General features: G+C 34.9%; 1 protein-coding gene across 2 annotated transcripts in view; it reads right to left on the bottom strand.

Moving 5' to 3' along the window:
• The window catches only part of PTEN (phosphatase and tensin homolog), an 88,359-nt gene that overhangs the window by 64,725 nt on the left and 11,615 nt on the right, over positions 1-12,019 (bottom strand). Inside the window, exon 1 of one of the 2 annotated variants that reach the window (XM_041729487.1) lies at positions 11,910-11,972. The exons of the other annotated variant lie outside the window; for it this stretch is intronic. Coding sequence (XP_041585421.1) covers positions 11,910-11,920 — 11 coding nt within the window. The 5' untranslated portion in view covers positions 11,921-11,972. Of the gene's footprint in view, positions 1-11,909; positions 11,973-12,019 lie in introns of those variants that run through there. 2 annotated transcript variants of the gene reach the window in all.

Here is a 12,019-nt window from a genome sequence, read left to right as displayed (position 1 = left end):
CAAACTAACTAAAAAGAAACTATCACCAAATCTACATTCCTATGCATTTTGTCGATCGTAGCAGCTCTCATTTCCTCTTGAGTGCCATCATCCCTCTTTCTAATCTCACGATTTTGGGAACACAGACCTTCCCAAATAGCCAAGCTAATCTGCCTCAAGCCTCCTATCAACACCATCCCTGAAGTTCTCCACCTGTCTACTCCTGGACCCCCCACTCGTTCTTCAAATACAATCCAAAATTCACTAAATCCAGTGCCTTTTTCTAGATCTTATTTTTTCACTTCCTGCTGCATTCACATTATTGAGCTGATTTCAGTATTAGTTTCAATCCAAAAATAATTATCAAGTTACCAAAGGCCTTTATTTTAGTATTATTTTTTAAAAGGTTTTATCCATAGTTTTACCACACACTGATTGGATAGACCTAAAAATATTTTAAGGGAAAAAAAAAAAACCCCACACAGAACAGCATATACAGTACGCTAAGTTCTGTATTAAAAAAAAAAAATGTTCCTTTGGTATAAAATGAAGAACTCTTACACATATAGTTGCTTGAATTTGAACTTCTCAACATACACGTGCATGTGCAGACACACACACACAGATGATAACTGAGAAACGAATAAAGATGATTACTTCACAGGGAAGGAGAGGCAAAGGGGAGAAGCATACACTAAAAACAGCAACAAACCCGATTAAATTTTTTTTTTAATTTTTATTTATTATTTATGATAGTCACACAGAGAGAGAGAGAGAGAGAGGCAGAGACACAGGCAGAGGGAGAAGCAGGCTCCATGCACCGGGAGCCCGACGTGGGATTCGATCCCAGGTTTCCAAGATCGCGCCCTGGGCCAAAGGGCAGGCGCCAAACCGCTGCGCCACCCAGGGATCCCACAAACCCGATTAAATACCAAATTGATAACCAGGAGACAGGGCTTATCTTACAGGAGTTATTTGGACATTGCAAGTTCACTGTACTTCTTGGTAGGAAGCACTCTAAGAACAAAAAGAACTACAAAGAAAATTTAAACTTCTTCTGAGAGTTTGTTTTTACTATTTCAGTGTTGATATCCTCAAGCTTTTTTCTATATTGTAGAAAAAAACTGCTAATTATGCTAATAATTTTAAGATTCATGATTACAGGTATAAAAGAGAGACCATTATAAAATCAAGAAATCAAGTAAAAACACTAAAACATCATCATGAACTCATGTTTATAAGAATTTATGTTCTCTAGGTGTTTTCACTGACGTGGCCTAAAAGCATATCAATCCTAGCAGTAAACAATCCCTGAATGCAGATTTCATCTCTAATATATAATACACTAAAAGATACTAAACTCCTTGGAACAACTGATGCCAGGTCTGGGGCAGGAAGATACAGGAAGATCTTTCTGTGCCAGAAGACAAGGAAGGTATTCAGAGATTAATGGTGTCTATCAGACAGATTTGGAGCTAACAAGAAGACATCCCAGGGCCTTGCATTGTAACAATCTGAGTATCAAAGAAAAAATTTAAATGGTAGTAAATTAAAATACCCTAAATAAAATTAAAACCATTGAGTCTATAAGGATACTCAAAAGAAAAAAAGAACTAAATCTTTTTCATTTATCACCCTTTTGAAGTGGCTATTTTAACAGTTCTTTCTTTACTTTGAAAGTAGGTAAAGGGGGAGATTAAGTATTGATGCTACTTTTCCTGTAGGTTCTGTATTTCAGGGCAACCAAATAGCCGTAAAGATCTACTTTACAGAAAAACGCCAGTTAATAAACACAAAAGAACAGAACTTTAAAAATGGTATTTTGCAACCCCTAATAAAATTACTGATTTAGGCAAGGATCAACAACTGGTTCTACACCAACAGGTGACTGGATGATGAACTTTCTTAGAGAAACAGTAACACTGCACAAAATACTAATGTAAGGAGACAAATACAACTGAACAGCAGGCAGAAAGGGCCACCACCACCACCCAATTTCAGGGGTCCATCACCATCACCAAGAAAATTACATAGAGATCCTATAATACAATACAATACAAATACAATACAAAGGACACAGCATCATCTATAATAACTAAGGTATCTTCAATCTGAGAATCCACCAAGCATTTAGATATAAATTTTAATTTACAATAAATACAATAATTTACAGTAAATAAAACAAAGAAAACAAGCTAAATGACATGTGAGAATTAACTGGACAGATTCAAAAGATCTGTAGCACATGACCCAGTCTCTGCTCCAATGTCTTTTAAAAAGGCAAGGAGGGTAGCTATCCTTGATGTAAAGACTTAAGCATTCTATGGGACGCCTAGGTGGCTCAGTGGTTGAGCGTCTGCCTTCGGCTCAGAGCATGATCCCAGAGTCCCGGGATTGAGTCCCCATATCAGGCTCCCTACCACGGAGCCTGCTTCTCTGCTTCTCCCTCTGCCTGTGTCTCTGTCTGTCTCTCTCTCTCTCTCTCTCTCTGGGTCTCTCATGAATAAATAATAAAATCTTCAAAAAATAAAAAGACTTAAGCGTTCTAAGAGCCAAGTTCATAGGTACAGTACTATTCTGGATATTGCTCTGGACAAACCGGCCATAAAGAACATTTTTGAGCCAACCAGAGAAATTTGAATATGATCTGGGCATTAGGTGAGATGAAATTTTACTGACATGGAAAAGCAGACATTACTAACAAAAAAAAAAGGTTTCAAGAGAGAATATACAGCATTATGCCACACTGGCATAATAATGCATATATATCCATATAAACATGTAGATGAAAAGATCACAACTAATCATCTATAGGTGGTGGAAATATATATTTTTTTCTCATTTTTGTCTTCTATTTTCTGTTGCTGATACAATGCACCTGCACTATTTCTAAAACATTTTTTGAATTGTTTTATAATTATCTACAAGTCTATTTACTGTCATAACAAAATATTGTCTTGTCCCTCATGACTTAAATTCAGCTCTGTATATAGTTTAAAAAAATGAATTTCTATCAAAATGCATATATGTATATACACATACACACACACAAACACACATATAATGATAAAAGACCATCTAATTTTTGTCACTTTAAGAGTACATAAATTCACCCCCAACCTCAAAGGGTTCTTTTACTATAAAGGCTCTAAAACTTTTAGGATTATCATTTTTAACATTACAAATAATAGTTGTCATCTATTATTCTCACATGAGAAAGTAGTTCCACCTAAAAATGTAGCTCAAAGACCTATGTTCAATTACCAAAATGTTTTAGGTAGTATGTCCATTCATGAGAAAAAAAAAAGAAATTGGAGGTTCAAATTAAGCCTGTAGCAGTATTAATTCCTGAAAGTGAATAATCTTTACCTTGTAACTCTGTCTTGGGAGCACCAACATATAGAAAATGAGAAATAACACTCAGGAAAAAAATGAGGCAACAGTAAACCCAAAGCAGCTGCCACCAATCCAGAATTCCTACCTAAGAAACTATGAATACATGTCAGTCAAGAATATAAACTGAAGTCACCCAAGTTTTTTTTCTGAGCAATACAACAGAGAAATTTTTTATTCAAAGAAATAACAATTACTGCTACTAACAAACTTTCCAACTGAATCCTTCATTTCAGTGAAGATGCTAGTAAGATTTTAGCCTTGGAGAAAAAAGCACAGTAGTACAAAGCCCCTGGAAATGCAGTCATTTTAACTGGGACTAAACTCAAATGTAACTATTAGTTACACTATGAATGTGCTATTAGTTAGCACTATGAATGCTAACTAATAAAGTAAATGAGGTTGCAAAAGACTTAGTTAACTTACTTTAAAAAACCATAGGCCTATAACTATACATAAAAAGGGATGTTATGTTACACACTCATTAAACTCACTTGGCCCCCTCTTCCACTCAATTAGTCAGACACAGAGCAAGCATTCTGTGCAAGGGGCACTGAGGGTAGAAGCCTAAGTAAGCAAAGACTACTGCACTGGAAGAGTTCCTACTCTATCAGGAGAGGCAGACACATGGAGGTGCAACGGTGCCACAGGCTCTCCTGAATATAAGACCAAGACATTTTAAGAGACAAAGAGAGAGGGATGAATCCTGCAGGGGCACAGATAAAGCTTCACAAAGTGGGTGATGTTAGATAATTCTTAAGAAGTCAGTCAGACATCAGCAGGACAGGAGAACGAACAAGAGCAGTTAGAACATTCCAGGCAGAGGACAGAAGAGGGATACGGAAATACATACATCTGGAACACACAAGCAGTCTAGCGCGACACACACACAAGGCTGTATGCAGAATGCAGGACTGAAAATTGGGTCTAGTTTTAAGGATGCTGTGGCAGGGACTGTGATTTAACCAGACAGATAAAGAGCCAAAGGCCACAATCAGCCTGGGGGGTCTCTTACAGAGCAATAATCCAATCCTTCCTTTACCCAAGACTTTAGCATCCATCATAAGTTAGAAGGACACAGAGAGCATGTGCCACTGTACAAGAAATACATTCCCATTTAATCTTAAAGATCCTACAGAGTTGATACTTCCATTTCATGAATGACAAAACTGAGGATGAAAAAGACTGGGTAATTTGCACTAAGTTCCTCTGTGCTGAGGAACTTAGTACTGAGCTATGATTCAAACCAGTTAGGTACATAACCCAAAGCCCAGGCTTGTTATACCATGCTGCCTCATAAAAGGAGATGAAGGTCTCTTTTATTTCCAAATCAATAATAAAAATATAAAAATTTTCAGAGGAAGCAGGTTCAAATGAAAGTGAATCTACTAATCAGATGTTAAAACTTAAAAACTTCTTGGGGATCCCTGGGTGACGCAGCGGTTTGGCGCCTGCCTTTGGCCCAGGGCGCGATCCTGGAGACCCGGGATCGAATCCCACGTCAGGCTCCCGGTGCATGGAGCCTGCTTCTCCCTCTGCCTGTGTCTCTGCCTCTCTCTCTCTCTCTCTCTCTCTCTGTGACTATCATAAATAAAAAAATAAAAAAAAAAAACTTAAAAACTTCTAAAAGACAATACAAAACTCCACTGGCTTTTCCAGAACTGATGTCAGCAATTAATAAGCACTGAATTTTGAGACAAATATTCGTTATGCCAAGAATTATACCAATAAACACCTAATATATGATTTTTTTGCTTCCCAATGTTAAAAATTTCTGATATGCTTTTTTTAGACAATGTAAACCAAATAAAAATGACTGAGAAAAAAAAATATATATACAAGATTTCTAATACAGAATAGCCTTAACCTGCACTTACTGGGTATACTTTTGAATAACAAGTAGAGGGCTTCATATGAAATTCTCCTCTAATAACTTATAAATGTTGAGCATAAAAAATTAGAATAACTAGGTCACTGAAGGAAGCCAAATATTTTTGCCATCTAGTGATCTACTTGCAGGCAATGTGGCACCGTGGTTAAGAACATACGCTCTAGAGCCAAGCTGCCTGGACTTGACCTCCAGCTTCATGTATTAAAAAATCTTTTCCAAGTTTACCTGTCTTCAGTTCTCTGTGTAAGATGGGACGGCTCAAAGTACTTACCACACAGGGTTGTTTATAAGGATTAAACGCATCAATATATGGAAAACAACTAGAACATAGTGACAGCTGTCCATCAATTGAACAAATGGTACAGACCCAGACTGTAAGGGCTTACCATAACTATTTGGGTTTTTTTTTTTTCCAATGACACTGACTTACTATTGAGTAACCAACCTAATCCTTCTAAAGAGCATCAAAGCCTAACAGAAACCTTAACTGTGTGAAATCTTAACTCTAGCAACCTGCCTTTTAAGTATTTAAATTAAGAACAAATGTAAAATATTCCCAAATTTCCCAAAGGAAAAAAAAGGTCTTCTTTCCCCACATTATCAGTGGCTACATGCAATAAGTGGAGAGGTAAAAGAAATGCATGTATGTGCACATGTGGTACTTCTTGTCATGCCTAAGGTGGATGGCCACCATTGCTACAGGAGATCTGGAGATGAGATACATGACGTAACAGCAGACAGTCTTCTTTCGCCTCCCCTTGGAGCAAACATGTCCAATTTGTTTTAATTAAGGCAAAATTTACATACAAGATCTTAAGTGATTCACTGATGAGTTTTGATAATCGTACATATCATGTTGGACAAACAGTCTTGATTTAAGTGCTACAACAATCCCATCTCATACCACAGAATACTGTAGACTGAAAGAAAAAAAAATGGTAATTAAGTTCTAAAGCCAGTCCACAGAAGTCAATTTCACCAATAATATAACTGATATATTATAAAATAATGTGGCTACTATAGGAGATAAATAAATTTCTACTGGCTATTCTAAGCATCCAATCATGACTTAAAACACTAGAAAGTATATTCTAAGTTACATCTAATTAACAAAATACCTTTAGAAAAAAACATGTGAGCTGAGAATTCATATCTACCTTGTCTTAAAATTTTACTTGAACCTAAATTAACGTGGTTTATGTTACAAATTTAACTAGAATTTTCAAACAGAGGATAACAAAAAAATAGCTTGTTAAGCCTTATTTTAGAAATGTGTTTCTGAATATAGACTGAATTTTTAATTATGGAAAATAAAGCAGCTCTGAAGTTTCTTTGTAGTACTACTCAATATAATATACATACTTATCCCCAAACAACTTCTACACTACGATACCAGTATACAGTACTAGTATTCAAATCAGTAACACTTTTTTCTTGCCATGATTTTTAAGAAAAATTATATCCACAGATCAAATAAAGAGATTCTTTAAACTCTAGTTAGCTGGAAGTTAACAATATGAAGCCATAACATACATGGAGCATGAATGGCAAATAGAAAGGGACATACAGATTTACAGAGGTAGTGACCAAAAAGCATCAAAAGCCAATCTGAAGTCACCTGGCTCACGAGAGGAATGAACACTGAGCTTATCCGGCAGCAGGAGTGAAGGAATAAAGTCAGACCAATGAAGGAAGACACGGAAAATGAAAAGCAAGTTAGCAAATACCAGGACTTCACCATTTAATTCTATTTTCCAGGAATTTCTGGAGGTTTTCCCCTGCTTTCTGTCAGGGCTATCAACCAACAGATACTCAAGGATCAGGTGAGAGGAAAAATAATTCAGCCACTGATTCATAAGCTACATCAGGTCTACATTTTTTTTCCCAAAAATTTTTAAGAAGTTTAAATTTAACAAATAGTTTCCATGCATGTCACAGCTATATCCATAGTGTCTTTACTAATCAAATTATGCTTTAAATAATTGCGACACTCACAGACTTCTGTCGGAGTCTCACCTAATGAAACATTTTATATTTCTTACTAGATTTTATTTTTCCCTATTAAATGTGTAAAATGTTTGTATCTGGTTTCTAAATTAAAGATTCATATTGGTAGGAAAGCAGAAATAGGAGTTCCCTGAATTTTCCAGTTGATGAGGTGCTAATTGCTCATTATTTGAGAACAATTTGTCCTAACATATAAAGCATATAATCATTCCTGTAAAGAGCAAATTAATAAAGCCTAAAATCTTATTTTCTAAAATGAAATGGGTGCCAAAACTTGAACTACGGATATATTAACAGAAAGAATGCTTGAAAAATGGGGATTTTAAGAATAAAGAAGAATGGTCAGAAACACGACAGGACACAGGAATATTTAAATATTTCCTAGGTGTCAGGCCTTGCACTAAAATATGTAATGCGTAATGTCATTTAATATAGAAGACCAGAATTCCATTCTCCCCTTTCAACTTAAAAGCCTATGGACTGCTGGTAAGTTACTAAATCTCTGGGCCTCAAATATTTTTGTTTCTTCTTTCTGCAAAAATAATGATCCTAACAGCTGCTCTAACTTCTTCACTGGTTGTTTCAAGGACCATATGAGATATCTGGACATTATCTTCAATTCCATAAACTGCAAAGAGCTCTACTATTGTAATAAGACATTATTATTTGAGGTTGCATGAGAGATGCAACCTAGAAATGCCCTGTTATTTAATTTTAGTTTAAATGTCTCTTTACAAAGCAACTTAATATGATGTTTTTATAAACAAATTAGAAAAGAATTCCAATATATTCACTTAAATTCACGGTAGCATAAATTTTAGGTTCCTTTTAACACTTCTAAATTAACTGCCCACAGTGCCAAACCAGAAAGGAAACTGACTGCCAAATAATTTATGAGCTCTACTGGAGCTTTCTACTCCTCCAAACAATTAGGAGCTCACAACTTTCTCTCAAATTGTTACATTATACCAACTTGCCTTGACAGAAAAGTTTACCCATATTTTTGCTTTAAAATGAAGTTTTAGATCTCACTTCCTAGACGTCGTCTTCTTTTTAAATTTATTTTTTATTTATTTATTTATTTTTAAACTTAGGCTCCATGCCCAGTGTGGGGCCTGAACTCACGACCCTGAGTTTAAGGGTCCCATGCTCTACCAACCCAGCCAGCCAGGTACCCTTAGATCTCATTTTCTAAAGGAAAATATCACATTCTTCAAAGGTAACATCAAGAATTGCTAGTAATTCTTCTACTTAGTAGCAATACTATAAATTGGTTAATTTGGCAAGAAATCTGCAATCTGTATCAAAGAGCTATGAAACTGTTTTACTTTTTATTCCAAAAACTCCACTCTAATAATGTACTCTAAGAATAACAAAGTAAACTATTCAAAGATGGTCACAACCAGTGCTGTTTATAAAGGGAGAAAAGGGAAATACTCCTAACACAGTACAGTAAGCAAAGCATGGTATCTAGCTCAATGAAATATTAACTATCCAGCTTTAAAAATGACGACTACCCACGGACAGATAAAAATTAAATCGTGAACAAATACCTAAGTATGTAATTATGAGTATACATACATTAACAAAAAGGGAAAGATAATTTCCAATAAGAAACACCTGACATAGAATTAACTTTTTTTCTATTGTTTAAATGGAAGATTACGCAGTTTTAAACAAATACTTTTTAAAGGAACAATCAAGGCCTTCTGAACTTGATTTAAATTTAAGCAAATTAGAACCACATAAAAGTACCTTATCAGGTCACTGATAATGCTAGCAATACTCTAAAATCCAAAGTACAATATTTTTCATATATCAGCTGAGAGATTATTCCCCTCAACAAACTTAATCAAATTTTCTTCGGAGCTCTTATGAAATAATGCATCTACAACTGTTCAGACCTACATCTGTGAACCTCTAAAAATTTAAGTTGCCCAACTAACTGGTTTTAACGAGCATAAGAAACAATTACCTTCTTCCTAGATCTCTGGATGAATACGATAAGGCTGATTTCCTGTTTCAGAACTCTGCTGCTGTTAAAATACACACAAACACACACACACACACACACGCACGCCCCACCCTACCCCCTCTGGTTTTTGTTCGACTGACTCCCAATGACAAATCAAATATGGTTGTAACTTACAGAACTTTCAGAAAGATCGTCAGTTCAACGTGCATTAGACATACTTGTCAGCATTATATACCTAAACTAAGCCAAATGCTTACTCTCATTTTCTACAGCAAAATCATAATAAAATATATTAAAAAATCAGAAAAGTTAAAATTTTAACACTGATCCAGCATTACTATAAAGTACATAGGAGTATCTTTTATGCTCTGATCTTCACATTCAGTGTTAGGTTTATGTTACTTCTGTAATTTATTCCATTATAAAAGCCATGCTTTTTTATCATTTTACCAGAGACAACTATCTAAAACACTAGGTTTTGGCTGCTCTGTAAGGCCATTAACTTTTACAGAAAAAAAGACACTCAAACAGGTAAGACACAGAAGATGACAAAGTATGTGTCAACAGTTTGAGAACAAAGGCCTAATAATATTTAGCGCGAATTCACTCAATATTAGGAAAATGCACAAAAAAAAAAAAAGATTCCAATATTTCCAACTGTACTGATCTTTTAGATGCAACCACGCGCTAAGTCAAAAACTACTACACACATACGGTACTAAGAAAAAAAAAGTCCTAATAGAAAAATGTGTCCCCAACAAATGGGTTTTCATTTTCCTACTAATTTAAACTAAAACAATAAATCTTTAAAATTTACTTCTAACAGGGATCCCTGGGTGGCTCAGCGGTTTGGCGCCTGCCTTTGGCCCAGGGCGCGATCCTGGAGTCCCGGGATCGAGTCCCATGTCAGGCTCCTGGCATGGAGCCTGCTTCTCCCTCCTCCTGTGTCTCTGCCTCTCTCTCTATGTCTATCATAAATAAATAAATAAATACATACATACATACATACATACATAAATAAATCTTTAAAAAAATTTTTTAAAAATTTACTTCTAACAATAAAATTTACCTTTCAATGAAAGCACTGCTAATTCCAACCATTTTAAATGCAGAAAAGCTCCAAACAAGTGTGTGCTAGACTGATTCATTTTATATTTGGCTCTAATATAATAAAATCCAGTCTCTTTATTTTATATCTAAGCCAGGAAATCATTTAGAAATGACTTGCTTTTTTCTTTTTTTTCCAACTGGCAAAAATAGTTTTGCCTAACTGCTGTATTTTAATCCTGGATAAGAATATAAAACTAGAAATATATGTCTATTTTAAAATATGAAGGCACACATATTAGCATTTACTACTACATTAGTAAGAATCATATTAATGATTTTAAGATAATTGGCTTCTTCTAATATTGAAAAATATGATTCATATTCCCACTGAGGGTATTTTTAATCATTGTATCAACTTTATAATCATTTGAATAATGGATTATCAAAAAAAAAAACGCTGAAATTACATTTACTAAAATACTAGTCAAAGTTCATATTTAAAATTTTAATGCTATGAAATTTTTAAGTATGTTTAAAAATATAAGAGCAAGTCTACATTGCTTGGCTTGAAAAGGTTATACCTTTAATTTTAGTCAGCTACCCATAAATGCTTGTTCCTGAAGTAATACCATTTTAGTATAAATCCAATGGTAATAATTGGGGGAAAAAAGAAGTTAGTTGTAGAATCTTCATATGCAAAGGAGAATATACTAAAAATCTTGGAAAACAAGCTGAAACATGAAAGGTAAAACTAAGCAGCCAACTCTGTCAACCAGTAAAACTTTCTAAAAACATGAAGTTCAACATATAAGAAAAACAAAAACACCAACAGTGAGATGGAGGGACAGAAATGAAAGCAAGGGAAAGGAGCTCTTAACACTTCACACCCTTTATATATGATTAGGTAAACAAAAACAGGTAAAGAAAGACTTTTAGTATTTGGATAAAGATCTCACCTACATATGTGCCACCTCACTTAATGTGAGAAAGATAATTTATGTACACATCTGTCTGTCCAAAAAGGCACCATTCTTTCCATGGCCTACGGTTCAGACCTGAACAAATTCTGTAAAGTGATGCTAGTAAAACAATCTACTTTCATCAGATATGAATTTGAAATTTGCAAGATGTTTCTTACACAAAAAAATAGAGGCCCTAAACACAAAGTTGGATGTGAGAACATAAATACAAAATCATATCTAAACTGAAATACTATACCTGGTCATAGTAATCATTTGGCATGATGACAAACTCTCAATAAAAAACAAAGTCAATGTAATAAATAAAAGTATATGATAACTAATCAGACCCTATTAAACCCAAAATGCAATTTTGGGTTTGTACCTGGCAAGACCCTTTCAGGGGTTCGTGAAAAGGAATTATGTCACAAAAACAACTTACATAGTGGCTCAAAATGAAAAAGCAAAATTTTAAATGGGGAAACTCATTTTCTAGCAGAAAGATAAGAACTGAGTTATACAAGAAAGCAGAGGGCCTGAAAAATATTTAAAGCAAACGTTTAAGGGATACATATTAAATCAGTTCCCTGATGAAGTTCTGTAATAATGAATTCTTATGTATCAACTGCTAGGAAAATTAGAGTTTAAAACATACCAAAATCTCATATGATAGCTCAAGTTGAAACATGATGTTTCGGGATCCCTGGGTGGCGCAGCGGTTTAGCGTCTGCCTTTGGCCCAGGGCGCGATCCTGGAGACCCGGGA

This window comes from Vulpes lagopus, chromosome 14, assembly GCF_018345385.1.
Source record: "Vulpes lagopus strain Blue_001 chromosome 14, ASM1834538v1, whole genome shotgun sequence".
In the NCBI taxonomy this organism is placed as follows: domain Eukaryota; kingdom Metazoa; phylum Chordata; class Mammalia; order Carnivora; family Canidae; genus Vulpes; species Vulpes lagopus.
This window is presented reverse-complemented; position numbering and strand designations above follow the sequence as displayed.